General features: G+C 45.1%; 2 protein-coding genes across 6 annotated transcripts in view; one reads left to right on the top strand and one right to left on the bottom strand.

Moving 5' to 3' along the window:
* Positions 1-22,498, bottom strand: part of tfb1m (transcription factor B1, mitochondrial) — a 41,964-nt gene that overhangs the window by 5,475 nt on the left and 13,991 nt on the right. The window lies entirely within an intron of this gene.
* Positions 4,410-8,497, top strand: LOC106610790 (claudin-20). The gene is made up of 2 exons (XM_045723427.2): positions 4,410-4,595; positions 5,220-8,497. Exon 2 carries the CDS (start codon positions 5,334-5,336, stop codon positions 6,105-6,107), a length of 774 nt encoding a protein of 257 aa, XP_045579383.1. The 5' UTR covers positions 4,410-4,595; positions 5,220-5,333; the 3' UTR covers positions 6,108-8,497.

Below are 22,498 nucleotides of genomic sequence, written 5' to 3'. Positions count from 1 at the left end.
CCCGTGACCCAAATCGTCCTCCAACAACCCAAATTAAGAAGAAATTGTGTGCGATTATAGATGTATTCTCATAACTCATGACCCACCTCTCTCACATGCACACTTTTGGTCCCGACACATAGTTTAAGAAAGTGAGTTGGAGGAAGACGAGAAGGTTTTGGACAGCAGTTACAGTAGACTTTCAGGGCAGGGAGAAGAAGCGCTGCATTGCTTTGTGATACACTGGGGCTGAAAATAGTATTTGTGACAGGCGCTTTCATGAGAAATTGACTCATCTGCATCAATTGGGCGGAAAGAGGCTGACATTAGGAAAATCTATTCTTCCACCGGTCACCCAAAAATGCTAGGATGGTGGGGTGAGGGGTAGTCTCATACCCTGGTACTGCAGTGTGCCTTTAGCAACACACACACACACACACACTGAGTGATGCAGCATCAGACCACCATCTGGTCTCGAGAGGTAATAGAAAAGAATGGCTTTAATTTCACTCTCCCGGAGTAATTAGGCCATTTATTTTCCGCACTTCATGATTTAAAAGGAGCAGGGGGATGTCGATATCCAGACTACACAGGCAGCAGCATTTCAGCCATAGGCTTGTCCGACTCACTTTGCCTTGTGATTTATGAACGACAGCCCGCTACATGGCCTCACTAGGTGCTCTGCTGTAATATATCTCGTCCTGCCATTAATCCTCCTCTGATAACCTTAACACACAAGAAACTTCCATCTTAAAATCCCGTGCTGCCGCCTCCACCCTGCTCAAATAGGCTGCATGTGGTGGGAGATGGTGACCTGGGAATCCGAGACTGACTTATTGACTCTGTGACAACCTTAATATCTCTCCCTGATTCTCCCTCTCATCTGTCGTCCTCCTTCCTTTCAGCTGGTGGGAGGGTGTGTGATGAGGCCTGGCTGGATGAGACTGGGAGGATTGGAATGTAAATAGGACTTCATGATGTGACGAACATGCTTTTTAGCGGCGTGGAAAGAAGGAAATCATAAGCCCTATTGATATCTTGATGAATTTTGCTACTCCAAATTGGCTCATTATATAAGGATCTACATTTAAAAAAAAAAAATCCAGCTCTCTCCATGGCTAATTTAGTCCTCCTGCCTTTTTTAAACTTCAAACATTTACAGAGACTTTGAACCAACTAACTTTCCCTCTTGCACACTAATATTGTATGCTAAATAATCTTACTAACTCAACCTTTCTTTTACATACAGTAGTCGTTCCCTCCATATCTGGCAAGGTATCACGATACACATCTGAAAAATCACAGCTCTGCCTTTGTCCCCCTCAACGACCCTGACCCAATTCATCTCAATAATATGGAGTCGTGCACGTATACGCATATTAACACTTATACATGTCATCTCTATGACCTTCTCAGAGCTCTGCAGGAACTCTATTACACTGGCGTTTGCCCTGTAGCTCCAAGTCCCCTCGTCCCCTCGTCCATTTCCACCTTCTACTCCTTTCCCCAGAGTCTTCTCTTTTACCCAATGGTATTTGAGCAGTAATTTTTCATCTCCCTCCGAGCGTAACCAAGATGAGATGGCAGGCCCTCGGGGAGGCTAGCCGATACCACCTGAGCAACCCGCATTTCTCTTTACGTAACTGATGCAGGTTCTGGGGGGGGGGGGGGGGGGGGAACAATGGAATACTCAGCTGGGGAATACAGAAAGTTAAAAGATAAAAAAGATAAAATCCTCCAAGGGGAAAGAGATGCATTAATCATAACAATACCTTCAGAAGACAACCTCCATTACATCAGCAGCTGGGGAGGACAGGCACTCAGGAGGAGTAGACACTAGGCAGTCAGCACCACTAAATCTAAAGCTATAGGCAGATCTTGCTGGAGGGGGCCCTGCCATTGTGCCTTGCTGCGCTGTACTGTGCTGCCTGCCATGGCTTCCCACGCTCACAGATCAGCCCTGGGCACACAGCACAGGCAAACCAAGAACATCTCCTGAACCATGCCCATCTCATTCTCAGGTCCCCTGAGATGTTTCCCCAAGGAACACTCTCCAACATCACAGTGGAGAATACCACTAGGCAAAAATTAAGAATTCCACTAGGTCACGAGAAGAGAGACGAGGACTGTGGGAAAAATTTGCCTACCCAACAAACAAAACAGAGTCTACGCTGTTTTTACATGAAATTTAAAAACACTCAAAATGGCTGACCACTTGGTACACTTGGGAGTAAATGCAGGCCTTGCAAGTTAAGCATTTCACCGTACTTGTGCATGCGACAAATAAATCTTGAACTAATAGAGAAAACATTATAATTCATTTCATATTATGTCTGTTTTCCCCGTGACAGTTTACAAATGTCCTGCATGTTGAAAATGGGCATGCCCATACATAGGACAAGATTGTGTTGACAACTACATGGCGCTTATCAGGTGACACTTCTGACCATAACCGAATAACAAGGCTTCTACAAAATGATGAGCACAAAAGCAATCACACCGTGAAATAAACAATATGAAAATTGAACAATAAAATCCCACATCTGAGGAAAGGGCAATCTCTGTGTCCAGTCATGCCTTGAAGCTATACCGTGGAGGACTGAGCTACGAGGTGAGAAAAGGGAACATGCTTATAATAGCCTGCCATGTCTTCACACATCACAGCATCACACATCACTCCCTGGGTACATGTTAACTTCCTCACCCCCCCCCCCCCCCCCCCCCCCCCGTCCCTGTTATTTATTTATTTTATTCCCCATAGAACAACACCAGAATCAGCAGTGAGGATCTCATCGGTAAAACACACTCAAACACACTACTGTGTAGAATTAGTGTGGATCTCTCATCCTGCCGCACCAACCCACAACGGGTATGAAGTCTGAAGGTCAGCAGCGCCAAGTCAGGTAATACTGTGGTATTGTGTGTGTGTGTGCGTGCTGTTATTGTGTTGGTGATGTCTTATCTGCAGAAATGGTCTCTGAGCACTATCTTGGGGGGACAAAATGGAGGTAGAGCATTGGACCAAATTAAAGAAGCAGATCAACCACTGAACTGTTTAGTCATTACAGGTGGGGAGAGAGAGGGGAGATCATTATCTTCAAGGTTTGGCTGTTTATGATGATCTTACCCATGCAGCAACATTATGGAAACACACGTCTGCGTTATCAAGGCTATCATGTCCTTTAGCCTGGTCTGTTTTTCTGGTCTGTTTTTCGCTCTCTTTGTCATTCTAGACTAGACGTCCTCTGCAGAATAGTGGAAGAGGGATGAGCTGGGGGTAGCAGCTGTGAGTTTAGCCTCCCGTTGAGTGGTTGCTGATGCTAACTGCTCTAGGGACGGTCAGTTTTGGCATAGTGGGGTGTAAACAAAACAGTGTTGCTCTGATCCGTTGATGGACTCGCTACCACATAAATAAAAGAAGCCACTATGACATTTTCGAATGGTTATTATTGTAATATTATTGTAGGCCTATTGTTTTCAATATATCTGACATGAGATTGTAGGTGTTGGGTAGACTGGTAAAGATCATGTTGATTAAACAATACTTCCCAGGGTGAAATGGGTTACTTATTACGAATCCCATGGTTGAAAGAAACTCTGCAGCTCGTGGACCGTTATTTGGGGGTTGTGCTGTCCAGAAAAAACTTGAGACGTCCCTACCCTAAAACTAACCATAACCTTTACCTAACATTAACCCTAACCTTACCGGTTTTAAATGTCAACTTCAATGGGAGTTGGGACGTCCCAATGATCCCGTTTAGACTATTCCGTTATTGTGGGGTTTCAATAGTTAGAGGTAAGTAAAGTTAGCCAAAGTTGTAATTTATTTTGCTTAAACATGTGAGTATGGAGGTAAGACCAGTGAAGCATGATCAGTGTGAAAACAGGGGTATCTGTCACATTATTAGGCTAAATGTAAAACATTTGTGAACAGTTTAGCTAGCTAGGCTAACGTTAAAATAAGATGAATATAACGCTAACTTAAGCCAACAATGCGCACTGTTTCAGATCAATAGCTATCTATCTAGCTAGTTATGACAAACAATCCGCTAGCTAGATGCAACGTCTAGTAGCCAGCTAATAATATGAGTCAATATTGGAATGAAGAAGCTCTGGCTCATGATTGATTGCGGTTGGCCGGTCCATAACAACACGTCTGCTTGTTCATCATCTGCTGCATATATGAAGCACCGAGTGACAAGTGCACTGCCAACACCAACTCAATTATAATGTAGTGTGGTGACAGTTTACACACTCACAAAACCAGGTACGGTGTGAGTGTGTCAGTGTAAAGCGGGTGTACTTTTTGCCGTAGTGAATTGAATGGTCCACACAATACTCTGTATTAGCTCAGCTCACGAACCAAGTGACGTAGAGAGAGTATTCTACGTCACTGAAAGGGAAGCAAAGCAACTCCTCTTCAAGAGCGCCAAGCATGTGTGGTCCACTACTGGCTATGATGTCCTCTAATATACTGTTGCTAAGGAAATGGATGAAATGAATGGATCCCTAAGGCTGAAATCCTCCTCGCCCCCTCCTCACCCCGTGTTTTTGTGTGTTTACAGGAATCACTGCGAAGAACCTGACGCGTCAAAAGGAGCTCTGCACCAGCCGTGGTAAGGACCTTAACATTGCTCTCTCTTGCTGTACATTGTAAACAATTCTAATTAAACCGATGGTTTGCCCTTGTACACTTACTGCAGGCAAGAATAATCAATACATTTTAAATGAAAAGCAATACTGCCAATTTTGAGAATGTCTTAAAAAGGAGAAAAAAAACGGTCTAATTTCAAACTTTTACAATTTTTAAAAACGAAAATCTATATTATTGTATGAGTGTAAAATGATTTAAAAATCTAAGAATTTACCTTGTTAATATATTGAAGTCACTGGGTTGGGTAACCTTATTGTAGTGAGGTGAAGAGGACACTGCAGCTTTAAGTCCACATATTGAGCGTTGGAAATATCAGAAACTCATTCTCCTCTCCTGTAACAGTTGAGGCGCTGGCATAAGGAAGAGGCAGGCGCAACAGAAAATGCCCACACGCACTAAAACCTGTGTCTCCTTCTCCAATAATTAGCCAGAGCGGTCTCTCGCTCCAATTGGTCCGGTTTCACGCTCTCCTTTGTTCTTGTAAAAAAAAGTCTGTGCATGTGTGGGGTAAGTGAGGGGAAAGAGAAAGACAGACGGAGAGACCTGCTTAATTCAATTTCTCATTCTTGTCTTCTTTCCTCTACAGTCCATTGGAGCCGGCACTGAGGGACTGAGTCGTCGGCTGCTGCCAGCTCTAGCACCAGAATCCTCTACAGCCGTCTGGGGTGAGGAGCCGAGGTGCCTGGCCGGGGCTGGGTGGATGGTGCCTGGAGGAGGAGGGGGCCACGGCAGAAGGAGGAGAATGGCATCCACAGGCATGCAGATCTTTGCCTTCGTCCTGGCGCTGCTGGGAATCATGGGGGCCATGGTGGCCACGCTGCTGCCCAATTGGAAGGTGAGTGCCGACGTGGGCTCCAACATCATCACAGCCATCTCCCAGATGCAGGGGCTGTGGATGGACTGCACCTGGTACAGCACCGGCATGTTCAGCTGCACCTTGAAGTACTCAGTGCTGTCGCTGCCCGCCTACCTGCAGACTGCCCGCACCACCATGGTGCTGTCCTGTGTGATGGCTGCCATGGGCCTGTGCCTAGCATCCCTGGGGCTCAAATGTACCCGCTGGGGGGGCGGCCGGCGCGCCAAGAGGCACGCGGCCATCGCCAGCGGGGGCTGCTTCATCGCCGCCGGCTTCCTGTGCCTGGTGCCCGCTTCCTGGTTCACCAAAGAGGTCATCACTAACTTCCTGGACCGCAGCGTGCACGAGAGCAATAAGTTTGAGCCCGGGGGCGCCGTGTACGTGGCCTTCCTGTCGGCAGGCTTCCTCTTTGTGGGGGGGTCCATCTTCTGTGTGTCGTGCTCGGGGAAGAGGCCCGGCCACCAGGAGATGATCTTGCTGCCACCCCCTGATAAACTCTTACTGCAGCAGCAACAGCACCTCCTACAGCAACAGCAGCAGGACCAGCTCCAGCACCAGTACTGCTCTCTCTCCCCACTAGACAATAAAACAGGCTACAGTCTGCAGGACTATGTGTAGGCTAAAGCAACGCTGCACGCCATGCGCTACTGTTAGGCAGTTTGGGAAATCCGCTGCGTCTTACATGTAGTACACCAACCAACCAAGCTCTTAACGAGGAGGAGGAGATGAGAGAGGAGGGGGAAGGACTGAGGGTGTTTTTTTCTCCCCCCCCCCATTGTAGCTCTCTCTCCCCTCTTTCTTTACTTTCTGTTCTATGAGCACAAGCAGTGGAGGTATTCCCTGAGCAGCCCCTTGGAACAGACAGACGGATGGTGAATGTGAAATGCAGCGCAGCCGGAGGACGAAGGAAGGCGCTGCAGAATGGGAGGGGAGCCGCAGCTGAACGAATGCAGATACCCCAGCGATCATCAGTAAATCACATGAGTTCCCGGGGGAATGGGTTAGCTGATAGCAAGCCTCCTGTTCATTTCCTTTTCCTCACCAAAGGTTTGAATTGATAAGCATTCATTTAGTTTGCTAAGTCGGCAATATTGATATTATTGTCTCAAAGAGGCAATAACAGTACGTGGAATTCCCTTTTCATGAGCAAGCCATTGTAGTTTTCAACCATCCACAAGATATGGTAGTTGTTGGAACTGATTTAATAAATTCTCTTATTTTTGCTAGCGAGTAGACATTGATATTTTGCCAAAGCATGCTGTCTGAAGCCTGTCTGTGTATAATGCAGAGGAATGCCTGCCTGGTAGAGAATGAGACGTACGTAGTGTAACCAAACACAATGCCCGTGCCTAAAAAGACCTAGTACATTATCCTTCCCGGGGAAATTGTTCAAAAGAGGACTGTCAGGATGAGTAAGTAGGGTGCTGGGCTTGGAGATGGAACAGAACTGCAGACAAACCCACCCCTGGATCTCACCCTGCAGGTAGACACACAGAGAGGGAGAAACGGAGCGAGAGAGAGAGAGCCTCCCCCCTCCAGCAGAGTGGACTGTCTGACATGTTTGTTGCTTTCCTATTTAGCACCAAAACAAGCTGCCTTCTTGGGCTAGGCTACACGCTACTGATTTCATGTATTAGGCATACAAATGAACACGCACACCCACATAGAGTACACAAACACCCATACACAGATACAAAACCACACACATACACACAGATACAGAAACCCTCACACATGCTCACAAACACACACAGAAATATACAGAAACACACTACCTTTTTGGCACACTGGGCTGCATGTGCTTTTCATCCTGCTGTCCGCCTCCTCACTGCCATGGAAACGGAATCCTGTGCCCTAATGTCTTTATTGTCTGGGTAGGGGGGCATCTCTCTCTCTGCATGGCCCCATAAGCCTTGTGCAGAACCTCCACACACACAGAGCTGCTCCACTAATCCCCTTTATTACCCCAGTGACATGAGGCACCAAGCCACTGTTACACCCAGGTCTGTCTGGGAAATGCTCTCTTTTTCTTGTCCTTCATTAGTGTCTTTCACGTGCAATTAGGGTTGATGGGGAAATTGGCTGTGTTTTGAAAAATCTGGCTGATTATTGGAATTGTATGATGGCATAGAGAGAGGCTTTGAACGGTCATGGTTGACTGCAGTAGTGTGGCAGATTTGCCTCCAAATCTAGAAATGGTTTGAGTCATTCCTCCATATGTGACTTGTTTACCAAGTCCGTCAGCAGTCCATATGCTACCATGTAATACCTGCAAAAGACCCTGCAGCTGAAGTTCAAGGACGTTCTGTGCCATTCTGTTCTTTCCTTCCTGTCAACCTCTCTTTTACCATTTGTCTCTACCTATATCCCCCTTTTACTCAAGTCACGTGGACTTTCTCTTTGACTGACAGGGAACACTTTTGCATGTTGAGAGCATGCTGGCCAGCACACTCACTGACACACACACACTGACACACCACCCCTGCTGCCTACTCATATGTCAAGGGTGCTATTGCACATTAACACAGTCACATTCTCATGTGTGTCTAACACGGCTGAGAGGAGAGGGAGATAGGTTGTCTCCGGCCTGAAATGGCTGCTCTGGTGACAGGCCCTGGCAGTGGCCCTCTCATTCTCTCACACATTGTTTCCTATGGGGAGAGCAGATGGCTAAGCCCAGCTCGCCACCTTCAGGCGGCTGCCTGCACAACGGGGGCATCGCCACAGGCATCACTTTAGGCCCTGGAAGCCCGGAAGGGGCAGGTTTCACACCCCTAGCAACATGCCAGGGACAGAGCAGAGGGGACCGGACGGGCATCCGTACAATAACACACTTCCCCAACCCCTGCCAGCCCTTACGAATGCAATAAATGAAGACAAGAATGTGAATGTGCCCTCGTTAACAAAATGAACACATACAACACATACAGGCCCAGTCAAAAGTTGACACACCTACTTATTCTGGGGGTTTTCTTTATTTTTACTATTTTCTACATTGTAGAATAATAGTGAACACATCAAAACTATGAAATAACACATGGAATCATGTAGTAACCAAAAGAAAGCGTAACAAATCAAAATATATTTTATATTTGAGATTCTTTAAAGTAGCCATCCTTTGCCTTGATGACAGCTTTCCACACTCTTGGCATTCTCTCAACCAGCTTCATGAGGAATGCTATTCCAACAGCCTTGAATGAGTTCCCACATATGCTGAGCACTTGTTGGCTGCTTTTCCTTCACTCTGTGGTCCAACTCATCCCAAACCATCTCAATTGGGTTGAGGTCAGGTGATTGTGGAGGCCAGGTCATCTGATACAGCACCATCACTCTCCTTGGTCAAATAGCCCTTACACAGCCTGGAGGTGTGTTTTGGGTCATTGTCCTGTTGAAAAACAAATTATAGTCCCACTAAGCGCAAACCAGATTGGATGGCGTATCGCTGCAGAATGCTGTGGTAGCCACGCTGGTTAAGTGTGCCTTGAATTCTAAATAAATTACAGACAGTGTCACCAGCAAAGCACCCCCACACCATCACTCCTCCATGCTTCATGGTGGGAACCACACATGCAGAGATCATCCGTTCACCTACAGTTGGAACCAAAAATCTCAAATTTGACTCATCAGACCAAAGGATATATTTCCACCGGTCTAATGTCCATTGCTTGTGATTCTTGGCCCAAGCAAGTTTATTCTTGTTATTGGTGTCCTTTAGTAGTGGTTTTAATTCAAGTCTCCTCTGAACAGTTGATGTTGAGACATGTCTGTTACTTGAACTCTGTGAAGCATTTATTTGGGCTGCAATTTCTGAGGCTGGTAACGCCGTTTTATTTATTTTACCTTAATTTAACTAGACAAGTCAGTTAACAACAAATTCTTATTTACAATGACGGCCTAGGAACAGTGGGTTAACTGCCTTGTTCAGGGTCAGAATGACAGATTTTTACCTTGTCAGCTCGGGGATTCGATCTTGCAACCTTTCAGTTACAAGTCCAACGCTCTAACCACTAGGCTACCTGCCGCCCCTAATGAACTTATCCTCTGCAGCAGAGGTAACTCTGGGTCTTTCCTGTGGCGGTCCTCATGAGAGCCAGTTATCATAGCGCTTGATGGTTTTTTCTACTGCACTTGAAGAAACCTTCAAAGTTCTTGACATTTTCCGTATTGACTGACCTTCATGTCTTAAAGTAATGATGGACTGTCGTTTCTCTTTGCTTATTTGAGCGGTTCTTACCATAATATGGACTTGGTCTTTTACCAAATAGGGCTATCTTCGGTTTACCCACCCCTACCTTGTCACAACAACTGATTGGCTCAAATGCATTAAGAAGAAATTCCACAAATGAACTTTTAATAAGCCACGCCTGTTAATTGAAATGCATTCCAGGTGACTACCTCATGAAGCTGGTTGAGAGAATGCCAAGCGTGTGCAAAGCTGTCATCAAGTCAAAGGGTGGCTACTTTGAAGAATTTGTTTAACACTTGTCTGGTTACTACATGATTCCATATGTGTTATTTCATAGTTTTGATGTCTTCACTATTATTCTACAATGTAGAAAATAGTAAAAATAAAGAAAAACCCTTGAATGAGTAGGTGTCCAAACTTTTGACTGGTACTGTATGTGTTTGAGAAAGTGCCAAATCGACGCATGTCAAGTTTGATCCGGTGTTGTACTTCATGCGGTTTACTTTTTATTCTACGTGTTTGTATATAAATTCTATATTCGCAAATGTTTTATGGATTCATTGTTTGTTGTGCAAGACTAAGTTGAGTAAACTAGGCAATCGTTTACAGTAGGATGCAGCTTTCCAGGGTTGGTTTTTCAACCGTATTATTCCAAAGCACACAATTCCAGAGGCATAAACAATTTTAGTTTAAATCGGGAAAGGCTTGCACACTTTATTTTTTTGTAATGTTTAAATCATGCTTCAGGATTTCCTCTTTACAACTCTGCAGATAACTGTTCACATTTGTCTAGGAAATTTGTGGACCTAATAATAAAAACATTTTTCTGGCAAGCTAACATGCTTTCCTGTTTCGTTCAAACGTCTTATGTTCATACACTAACTTCTTCAGAAGACTACTCAATTGCACCTTTGCTTGTGTTACCTTGTTTGACAGCAGTTTGTTTCAAGTGGCTGAGCATTGCAAAGTCCTCTGGACCAGTTCAAGTGTACATAATACAACTGGCAGTCTGAAAAACAGTAAAGCCATTTCTGTCTGATGCGATTTGAGCCGGCCAATGTGAGCTGGAGGTTTGTTTTGTTATATAGATGTGCAGCCTGTTCATCAGCCAGCGCACCATTTCATTAGCTTAAAATTGTCTGGGAACAAAGAACAGCCTCTAGATGTCTAAACAGTTGCCACTCTCCTGCAGAAACCAAGACAAGAATTATCATTTTGATAATTGCAGCTTATTTTTGTGGATGCACTTCTTAAATTTGCCAGACGATTATCAACAGTTAAAGTGTTCTGGTAACTGTTGTCTCAATGTGCTTGTGCAAGTAGGCTAGTTATATTTTTTACTAATAAAACTATTTTGTGGAAGCAACATGCCTTTATTCAATCGTGTGTGTGTTTGGGTGTGAGAACAGTTGGGGATGGCTGTCGGCTACCAGCAACATTTTTTTTAAAGATGTCCGGATGGTATGGGATGTACTGCGCATAGGCAGGGTTGCAGTCAGGCTGCTCAGTGTTCCTATAGCCCCTAGATAGATGTCTGTCTATCTACACACACACAATTCACTGTATCACAATTCCGGTGGGTTAGAAGTTTACATACACTAGGTTGACTGTGCCTTTAAACAGCTTGGAAAATTCCAGAAAATTATGCCATTAAACCCCTACAACTCATCCAGAACGCCGCAGCCCGTCTGGTGTTCAACCTTCCCAAGTTCTCTCACGTCACCCCGCTACTCCGCACACTCCACTGGCTTCCAGTTGAAGCTCGCATCTGCTACAAGACCATGGTGCTTGCCTACGGAGCTGTGAGGGGAACGGCACCTCCGTACCTTCAGGCTCTGATCAGGCCCTACACCCAAACAAGGGCACTGCGTTCATCCACCTCTGGCCTGCTGGCCCCCCTACCTCTGAGGAAGCACAGTTCCCGCTCAGCCCAGTCAAAACTGTTCGCTGCCCTGGCACCCCAATGGTGGAACAAGCTCCCTCACGACGCCAGGACAGCGGAGTCAATCACCACCTTCGTAGACACCTGAAACCCCACCTCTTTAAGGAATACCTGGGATAGGATAAAGTAATCCTTCTAACCCCCCCCCCCCCCCCCCCCCCCAAAAAAGGATATAGATGTACTATTGTAAAGTGGTTGTTCCACTGGATATCATAAGGTGAATGCACCAAATTGTAAGTCGCTCTGGATAAGAGCGTCTGCTAAATGACGTAAATGTAAATGTAATGTCATGGCTTTAGAAGTTTCTGATAGGCTAATTGACATAATTTGAGTCAATTGGAGGTGTACCTGTGGATGTACTTCAAGGCCTACCTTCAAACTCAGTACCTCTTTGCTTGACATCATGGGAAAATCAAAATAAATAAGCCAAGACCTCAGAAAAAGTCTGGTTCATTCTTGGGAGCAATTTCCAAAGAATGTGAAATGTCAGAATAATAGTAGAGAGAATGATTTATTTTAGCACCAACCCAGTGGGTCAGAAGTTTACATACACTCAATTAGTATTTGGTAGCATTACTTTAAATTGTTTAACTTGGGTCAAACGTTTTGGGTAGCCTTCCACAAGCTTCCCATAATAAGTTGGGTGAATTTTGTCCCATTCCTCCTGACAGAGCTGATGTAACTGAGTCAGGTTTGTATGCCTCCTTGCTCGCACACACTTTTTTCAGTTCTGCCCACAAATGTTCTATAGGATTGAGGTCAAGGTTTGTGATGGCCACTCCAATACCTTGACTTGGTTGTCCTTAAGCCATTTTTCCACAACATTGGAAGTATGCTTGGGGTCATTGTCCATTTGGAAAACCCATTTGCAACCAAGCTTTAACTTCATGACTGATGTCTTGAGATGTTGCTTCAATATATCCACATAATTTTCCTCCCTCATGATGCCATCTATTTTGTGAAGTGCACCAGTCCCTCCTGCAGCAAAACACCCCCACAACATGATGCTGCCACCCCCGTGCTTCATGGTTGGGATGGTGTTCTTCGGCTTGCAAGCCTCCCCCTTTTTCCTCCAAACATAATGATGGTCATTATGGCCAAACAGTTCTATTTTTGTTTCATCAGACCAGAGGACATTTCTCCAAAAAGTACAATCTTTGTCCCCATGTGCAGTTGCAAACCGTAGTCTGGTTTTATGGTGGTTTTGGAGCAGTGGCTTCTTCCTTGCTGAGCAGCCTTTCAGGTTATGTCGATATAGGACTCGTTTTACTGTGGATATAGATACTTATGTACCTGTTTCCTCCAGCATCTTCACAAGGTCCTTTGCTGTTCTGGGATTGATTTGCACTTTTCGCACCAGAGTACGTTCATCTCTAGGAGACAGAATGCGTCTCCTTCCTGAGCAGTATGACGGCTGCGTGGTCCCATGGTGTTTATACTTGCGTACTATTGTTTGTACAGATGAACGTGGTACCTTCAGGCGTTTTGGAAATTGCTCCCAGGGAAATTTGTGGAGTGGTTGAAAAACGAGTTTTAATGACTCCGACCTAAGTGTATGTAAACTTCTGACCTCAACTATATATATATATATATATATATATATATATATATATATATATATATATATATATATATATATATATACACACACACACACACACACACACACACACACACACACACACACACACACACACACACACACAGCAGCTGTCTGAAAACAGCTGAATTAGACAGAAGAGACAAGAGGTTTCTCTCCCTTCATAACACGTGGTCAGGAAACATTACCGACTGTCTGCAAATGGGATTGAAAAAAAGCAGAATCACTCTATAAAGCAGGTTCAGAATCCAGGTATCTCTTATTGCATTAGCAAGTGGCATGAAATAACTAACCGTAGGAGAGTTGTTTCAAATGGGGATGTTATGTTCAGTCTGAGCCTGAACATAATCATAATGAATGACAGCATGTGTAGGCTTGCTGCTGCTGCGTTTATACAAGTAGACTGGCACAAAAAGCAACAGCTGTTGGAGCCAGTCAGTTCAGCATGGGTACCATGGAGGAGAGTCAATCTGTATCCCCCATCCCATCCTCTGGGTCCACCGAGCATCCCATCAGCCAAGCCAGCATCAAAACAGCCTAGCTAACTTGAAATCTGACTAATATGAACAGGAATTGCCAGGTCAGACTGGAGAGAAATATACCCTACTAAGAATCCAAGAATACTGGTCTTACTCCCAGCTGGGGACTAAATCCATGCTTCTCATAGAGTAGGTGGAAGTCTTAAGCCCCCATATCTGTGCTAGCCTGTAGGGTGGGTGATATAATCATATTTCTAGATATACTGGCGTGGAGCCACATACCGGTATGGATTTTTACAATCCCGTCTATAGAAGGTATTTTGATACAGTGCTAAATAAAAACAGTTCAATAAATTTGACTACTTCGCTGTCAGTTTTGTCCTAGTTTGGTTGAGTATAAAATAATCAGAATAGAGAAAGCCCATTAAAACCACTAAGAATTCATTTGTTGCCATCCTAGGGTCATGCACTACTAATAAAATATACTAAGAACTTTTATTCAGAATCATAAAATACCGTCAAATCCCGCCAAAAATAAGAAAAATGGTGATATATTTCGGCATTATCACCCAGCCCTACTAGCCTGTGTAAAATAATAAACATACCAATGTATAACTGTCATACCAATGTATAACTGTCAAGTATCTATGGTCTGCCTAATATAGAAGAGATTAGTTTAGCTGGTCAACCTATTTCTGACTTTTTACAAAAAATCTGTAGACAAAAGAAAATAAACTATTTTGCACTAGAATCAGTCATGTATTTTCTAATGATTTTAAACACATATACACACGGTTTATTTTCCTTTGAAAACATGCGAATGCAAGAGGACTCCGATAACGAGATAGTTACTCTGAGAGAATCTCCAATCTCTTGTCTCATTACAGCTGATTACAGCCAAGTCAGCGGTGGGATGTTGGGAGAAATGTGCTTTCCTGAAACAAACATAGATTATTCAAGGCTCTCTCTCCTCTTGTTTATGCAACAGAGTGGAGATCAAATAGCAGCTCTCCTCTTGGGAAAACGTTAATAAGATCCGCTCCTCTGTCTATTTAACCTACATTTCCTTCAAAAGGCTCTCGCCTTGAGTTGCCGTCATGACAGCTCAGGGATGTGGGCTCAGCTCTGGGATGAGAGCTTTGAACCCTGCAGACTTCCAGGTATAGGGTTAATCTAACTGTATATCCCACCTTGAGCATCAAGTCGACTCGTCCTGCATATGCTCCGTATAACTTGAACAGAGAACAACAAGAGATGCGTGATAAAGGTTGTATCGATGTAGGTGGTTATGAGACAAACTAAACATGTGCGCGTAAATCAGCTCTTTATCCATAAACATTTTTTTTTATCAATAACATTTTACAGCTAGTATCTTCATAGTTCACCACAGAGGAATGAAATAAAAATGCATGAATCCTAGGCGCGGGTAATGATGTCACTAAACATGTTTCCGTGAAGCACCTCTGGAGTCATGATGTTGACAGGTACAAAGACGGATATAGGCCGGGCCAAGAATCTCAACGCTCTATCAGTCATCAAAACCCAATCAGCAATAACTGCAGTGCTGTAATGCGTCGCTGAGGAACAAATCACCCAAAGCGCGCCAATACTTCACCATCGTTAATGCGAGTCTTTTTCTTTCTGACAACCATCATCTTCATGAGAGTCCATATTAGAGATAAAATATGGTCATCAACAGCAGCTGAAAATGACCTTGCATTGTCCAAGACTACGCCCCTCCCGTTCCAGCAGTCATCCGAGAGGCTGGGGGGAGTAACGGCAATGACCTCGCTGCTGCTGTAAAGTGCTGAGAGAAGCAGTATGAGCTACGCTAGGCTAGATGACAAACAGGGGAGCTGTAAGAAAACAACACACCCTGACAGTTCAAAGGAGCGCTTTAAATATTTCAGATCATCATAAGCATCAGAAAAGATTGGCTAAAGGTAAGGTACACCACGACTACACAGTGGGAATTGAAACAGGCCTTTCCTCACACGTAATTATTAAGCATTGTCTGAAGAGGGATAGGACCGGTTTGGAAAGTGTTAAAGAAACAGAAACGCATTTGTGGAATCTGCCAAAACATATATATTGTTTGTGAAATGCAGAGTCCTTTGAGCTACAGTACTTTCATTAGTCTAGCTAGCCTGAAACAAATTAATAAAAAATTATGTTATTGCTCCACAGACAAATGTTTCCCCAGAAGTGGAGGCTTACTGTATTGTGTTTGTGTGAAAAAACACACAGCTCAATTGAAGCGTTCACTGAACAGGCTGAAAAGAAGTTGTAAAATCACAGCGCTAGAAGTTTTTAATTAGTATCTTCAAAAAACAGTAGAGTTGACAGCTTATGGACTGATCCTTTCAATACTATAGCTCCTTTTTCTCCGACTTGCGTAGTGTTTCACAGAACCCGCCTGTGATTGCCTGTTTGAAGCTGACCTTCTTTTCCTGAAACGTGGCCAGGATTGCTCCACTAGCTTGTTTTCAGAATACCTAAATGTTTTTTTGGCATGGAATGTTGTTCATGTTAAACAGGCAGGATTTAGAAAACACGCCGTTGAGTAACAGCTAAACCAGCATTCATTTAAGATAAGAGGGGCAATAGATCTCTCAAGATATTGATAAGCAAACTCTGCCAACCTAGGCATTTTGTTTTAGGGAGGGTGAAGTATTTTTAGCATTTTTTTTTACCTTGGGACTATGATGAATCGAGTCCAAGCCTTCAGGCGTTTACCGCTCTGCACCGAGTCATTGAAATAACTTTCCTATACTCTTGATACCATGGTTGACCCCGTTTATAGGATAGGAATAGGCTTAGATGAATAGTGCTGTAGTACAATGTGCTCTAGGAGGAACACCTATACAGGCTCACTGTATAAATCTATTGGTTATATTTGTTGAGAGGAGAGAGTTTGGCTATTTCCCTTACAAAGATACTGAGAAATACAATGATCTGGCATCATTGTCCTTGCCACTATACAAAACTGAAAAACAAACTACAGTACATTTTACACTGAACAAAAATACAAACGCAACATGTAAAGTGTTGGTCCCATGTTTCACAAGCTGAAATAAAGAAATCCCACAAATGCTTATTTCTCTCAAAGTTTGTGCACAAATTCGTTTATATCCCTATTAGAAAGCATTTCTCCTTTGCCAAGATAATCCATCCACCTGACAGGTGTGGCATATCAGGAAGCTGATTAAACAGCATGATCATTACACAGGTGCACCTTGTGCTGGGGGGCGTAAAAGGCCACTTTAGAATGTGCCGTTTTGTCACACATTTTAGTCATTTAGCAGACACTCTCATACCGAGCGACTTTCAGTTAGCTATCTTAAGACGAATGTACTGTGGGACAACCACATATCACAGGCATAGAAAGTACATTTTTCTTCAATAACGTAGCTGTCAGTAGAGTCAGAGCTTGGGGTAGGGGACAAGTGCAAGCGCTGGTTAAGTGTTCTTTTTTTTGGGGGGGGGGTTGAGGTGAGGAGGACCTTGGGAACGGAGTGCTTGGGTTGGGGTGTAGGGTTTGAGCATAGCCTGAAGTTAGGGAGGGGCAGTTCCTCTTGCAGTTCCGTAGGTAAGCACCGTGTTCTTGTAGTGGATGCAAGCTTCAACTGGAAGCCAGTGGAGTGTGTGGAGGAGCAGGGTGACATGAGAGAACTTGAAAGGGAAGGTTGAAAAACAGGCAGGCTGCTGCATTCTGGATAAGTTGCAGGGGTTTGATGGCAAAAGCGAGGAGCCCAACCAACAGCTAATTGCAGTAGTCCAGACGGGAGAGGACAAGTGCCTGGATTAGGACCTGCGCCGCTTCCTGTGTGAGGTAGGACCATACTCTACGGATGTTGTAGAGCATGAACCTGCAGGAGCAGGTCACTGCTTTGATGTTTGCAGAGAACGAAAGGGTGTTGTCCAGGGTCATGCCAAGGTTCTTTTCACTCCGGGAGGGCATCTCTGTGGAGTTGTCAACCGTGATGTAGAGGTCTTTGAGCGGGCAGGCCTTCCCTGGGAGGAAGAGCAGTTCTGTCTTGTCGAGGTTGAGCGGAGCTGAGTGACTTGGTGTATAGAGAGAAGAGGAGAGGGCCTAGAACCGAGCCCTGGGAGACACCAGTACTGAGAGTATGTGGTGCAGACACAGATCCTCTCCACATCACCTGGTAGGAGCGGCCTGTCAGGTAGGATGCAATCCAAGAGTGTGCATAGCCTGAGAAAGAGGGGAGACAGAGGTCAAGGCGTAGGGTAGTTCTGTGTGAGTGGGACCAGTGAACTCAATAGGCTGAGTGAATGAGGAGCGGATGTCGTTAACCTTTTTTTCCAAAGTGGTTGACAAAGCCGTCCGCAGACAGGGAGGAGATGAGGATTATTTTATTTCACCTTTATTTAACTACGCAAGTCAGTTAAGAACAAATTCTTATTTACAATGATGGCCTACCCCGGCCAAACCCTAACGATGCTGGGCCAACTGTGCGCTGCCCTATGGGACTCCCAATCACAGCCGGTTGTGATACAGCCTGGAATCGAACCAGGGTCTGTAGTGATGAGATGCAGTGCCTTAGACCGATGCGCCACTCGGGAGCCAAATTAAGGAGGGAGGAGAAGGTGGAAGAGAGTTTCCTAGGGTTGAAATTTAGTGTGGCAGAAAGTGGCTTTAGCAGCAGATACAGAGGAAGAGAAGATAGGTCCTCCGGAAGTTTAGTTTTCCTCAATTTTTTCTCAGCTGCCCGCAGCCTTGTTCTGTAAGCTCGCAATGAGTCACTCAGCCACGGAGCAGGAGGGCCGAGCCAGCCGGGAGGAAAGGGAACAGTGCAAGTCATAGGATGCGGAAAAGGGAGGAGAGTAGGGTCGAAGAGGCAGAATCAGGAGACAGAAGGATTTAGCAGAAGGGAGAGATGATAGGATGGAAGAGGCGAGAGTAGTGGGAGAGAGAGAGCTAAGATTGTAACGGCGCATGACCATCTGGGTTGGGGCTGAGTGGTTCGGGTTGGAGGAAAGGAAGACAGAAAAGGAAACAGAGTAGTGATCAGAGAAATGGGGGGGGGGGGGGTTCAGTGAGATTACTAGGCGAGCAGCCTCTAGTAAAGATGAGGAAGTTGGAAAGACAATAATTGAAGGCAGACGTCGGGAGGTTGAAGTCGCCAAGTACGAAGAGCGGTGAGCCATCGCCAGGAAATGAGCTTATCAAGTGGTCAAACTCATTGAGGAACTCTCCAAGGGCACCTGATGGGCAATAGATGTTAAGCTTGAGTGGACAAGTGACAGTATGGAATTCAAATGAGGAGATGGACAGGTGAGAGAAGGAGAAAAAAATCTCCACTTGAGTAGACCTATGCCAGCACCGCGACGACCAGATGCTGTCGGACTATGAGAGAAAACAGTCAGATGTTCTCTGGGGTGATCCATGTCTCTGTCAGGGCCAAAAAGTCAAGGGACTGAAGGGCAGCGTAGGCTGAGATGAACTAGGCATTCCCAAACGCTGCCAGAGATCTGGAATTTCACATGGGCTGTGCGTGCAGGGTACACTAAAATTAGAAGGGTTGCAGCCAAGTGGTGGGGAGCATCTGTAAAGCCTACAGAGAGAGGTGGGAACACGTATAGAAAACGCACACAGTTGACAAAGCTACAAAAGAGCAAAATGAGATCTGTAAATAACTAGCTAAGATACACAAGTGAGAGAGTGGTGTGGAGCCTTTCTCTCTTTCCTTCCTCTAAACTCCACAAAACCATCTTTGTTTTTCTGCGACTGTCTTAGTTTTGTGACAAAATCGCCACTGACATGACCGCTGCTTACAACTGCCGCTGAGAAACCAGGGGAGACTGAAGAATTAACAATAATTGCCAATTGCCTAGCAGAGGTGGAGAGCACACCTCCCTGCACTAATTGCTGATTGCCTAGGAGAGGTGAAACCACGCCCCCCCTCAATACAGCCACTGACTACCCAAAACAAGTCCGAAATCGCCCTGCCCCTTGATCCTGGTTGATCCAGCAGTTCACACGCCAAGTAAGCCACTGGGAAGACAGGCAGCACTTAAAGCAGATGACCCTAGCTAGCAAAAGAGCAGTACTAGACCACAACAGATAAAGACAACATTATATACTTGACCATCTCTATTCTTCCCTTGTGGGATCATCTGAGGAGTATTTATGTCTGTAATAAAGCCCTTTTGTGGGGGAAAACTCATTCTGATTGGCTGGGCCTGGCTCCCCAGTGGGTGGGCCTGGCTGTCAAGTGGGTGGGCCTATGCCCTCCCAGGCCGACCCATGGCTGCACCCCTGCCCAGTCATGTGAAATCCATAGGTTAGGGCCTAATGAATTCATTTCAATTGACTGATTTCCTGACTTTGACTCAGTAAAATCATATTTTTGTTCAGTATACAATACATTTATGGTGAACAGCATACTGAATCTGCATCTATGGCAGTTTGGAATGGCTCTACATGGACAAGTTCTGGCCTGGTTTAGATCTTATCTGTCGGAAAGATATCAGTTTGTCTCTGTGAATGGTTTGTCCTCTGACAAATCAATTGTAAATTTCGGTGTTCCTCAAGGTTCCGTTTTAGGACCACTATTGTTTTCACTATATATTTTACCTCTTGGGGATGTCATTCGAAAACATAATGTTAAATTTCACTGCTATGCAGACGACACACAGCTGTACATTTCAATGAAACATGGTGAAGCCCCAAAATTGCCCTCGCTAGAAGCCTGTGTTTCAGACATAAAGAAGTGGATGGCTGCAAACTTTCTACTTTTAAACTCGGACAAAACAGAGATGCTTGTTCTAGGTCCCAAGAAACAAAGAGATCTTCTGTTGAATCTGACAATTAATCTGGATGGTTGTACAGTCGTCTCAAATAAAACTGTGAAGGACCTCGGCGTTACTCTGGACCCTGATCTCTCTTTTGAAGAACATATCAAGACTGTTTCAAGGACAGCTTTTTTCCATCTACGTAACATTGCAAAAATCAGAAATTTTCTGTCCAAAAATGACGCAGAAAAATTAATCCATGCTTTTGTTACTTCTAGGCTGGACTACTGCAATGCTCTACTTTCCGGCTACCCGGATAAAGCACTAAATAAACTTCAGTTAGTGCTAAATACGGCTGCTAGAATCCTGACTAGAACCAAAAAATTTGATCATATTACTCCAGTGTTAGCCTCCCTACACTGGCTTCCTGTTAAGGCAAGGGCTGATTTCAAGGTTTTACTGCTAACCTACAAAGCATTACATGGGCTTGCTCCTACCTATCTTTCCGATTTGGTCCTGCCGTACATACCTACACGTACGCTACGGTCACAAGACGCAGGCCTCCTAATTGTCCCTAGAATTTCTAAGCAAACGGCTGGAGGTAGGGCTTTCTCCTATAGAGCTCCATTTTTATGGAATGGTCTGCCTACCAATGTGAGAGACGCAGACTCAGTCTCAACCTTTAAGTCTTTACTGAAGACTTATCTCTTCAGTAGGTCCTATGATTAAGTATAGTCTGGCCCAGGAGTGTGAAGGTGAACGGAAAGGCTGGAGCAACGAACCGCCCTTGCTGTCTCTGCCTTGCCGGTTCCCCTCTTTCCACTGGGATTCTCTGCCTCTAACCCTTTTACAGAGGCTGAGTCACTGGCCTACTGGTGTTCTTCCATGCCGTCCATGGGAGGGGTGCGTCACTTGAGTGGGTTGAGTCACTGACGTGGTCTTCCTGTCTGGGTTGGCCCCCCCCCCCCCCCCTTGGGTTGTGCCATGGCGGAGATCGTTGTGGGCTATACTCGGCCTTGTCTTAGGACGGTAAGTTGGTGGTTGGAGACATCCCTCTAGTGGTGTGGGGGCTGTGCTTTGGCAAAGTGGGTGGGGTTATATCCTGCCTGTTTGGCCCTGTCCGGGGGTATCATCGGATGGGGCCACAGTGTCTTCTGATCCCTCCTGTCTCAGCCTCCAGTATTTATGCTGCAGTAGTTTATGTGTCGGGGGGCTAGGGTCAGTCTGTTACATCTGGAGTATTTCTCTTGTCTTATCCGGTGTCCTGTGTGTATTTAAATATGCTCTCTCTAATTCTCTCTTTCTCTCTTTCTGTCTTTCTCTCGGAGGACCTGAGCCCTAGGACCATGCCTCAGGACTACCTGGTATGATGACTCCTTGCTGTCCCCAGTCCACCTGGCCGTGCTGCTGCTCCAGTTTCAACTGTTCTGCCTGCGGCTATGGAACCCTGACCTGTTCACCGGACGTGCTTGTTGCACCCTCGACAACTACTATGATTATTATTATTTGACCATGCTGGTCATTTATGAACATTTTAACATTTTAACATTTTGACCATGTTCTGTTATAATATCCACCCTGCACAGCCAGAAGAGGACTGGCCACCCCTCATAGCCTGGTTCCTCTCTAGGTTTCTTCCTAGGTTTTTGGCCTTTCTAGGGAGTTTTTCCTAGGGAGTTTTTCCTAGCCACCGTGCTTCTTTCACATGCTTTGCTTGCTGTTTGGGGTTTTAGGCTGGGTTTCTGTACAGCACTTTGAGAATATCAGCTGATGTACGAAGGGCTATATAAAAATAAATTTGATTTGATTTGATTTGATTTGATTTGACTCTTCACTGGCCAAATCTCAGTATCTGACACCAATGAGCCACAAGAGATCCACAATGCAGAGCGAGCAGTATTCATTTCACCAGCAGTCATCTGGCCCGTGGTCCTCAGTAGGGGCTGTGTACAAGGAAAACATCTGTACGGCCCTCCTCCCCCTCAGAGACAGAGACTGTGGGTTTCCTATTACTCAGGATGGCTGATGACAGCCCCAGACAACCAT

Source organism: Salmo salar, chromosome 09 (genome assembly GCF_965601325.2).
Source record: "Salmo salar chromosome 09, fSalSal1, whole genome shotgun sequence".
Classification (NCBI taxonomy): domain Eukaryota; kingdom Metazoa; phylum Chordata; class Actinopteri; order Salmoniformes; family Salmonidae; genus Salmo; species Salmo salar.
Note: the sequence above shows the minus strand (reverse complement) of the source record. Positions and strands in the feature narration are given on the sequence as shown.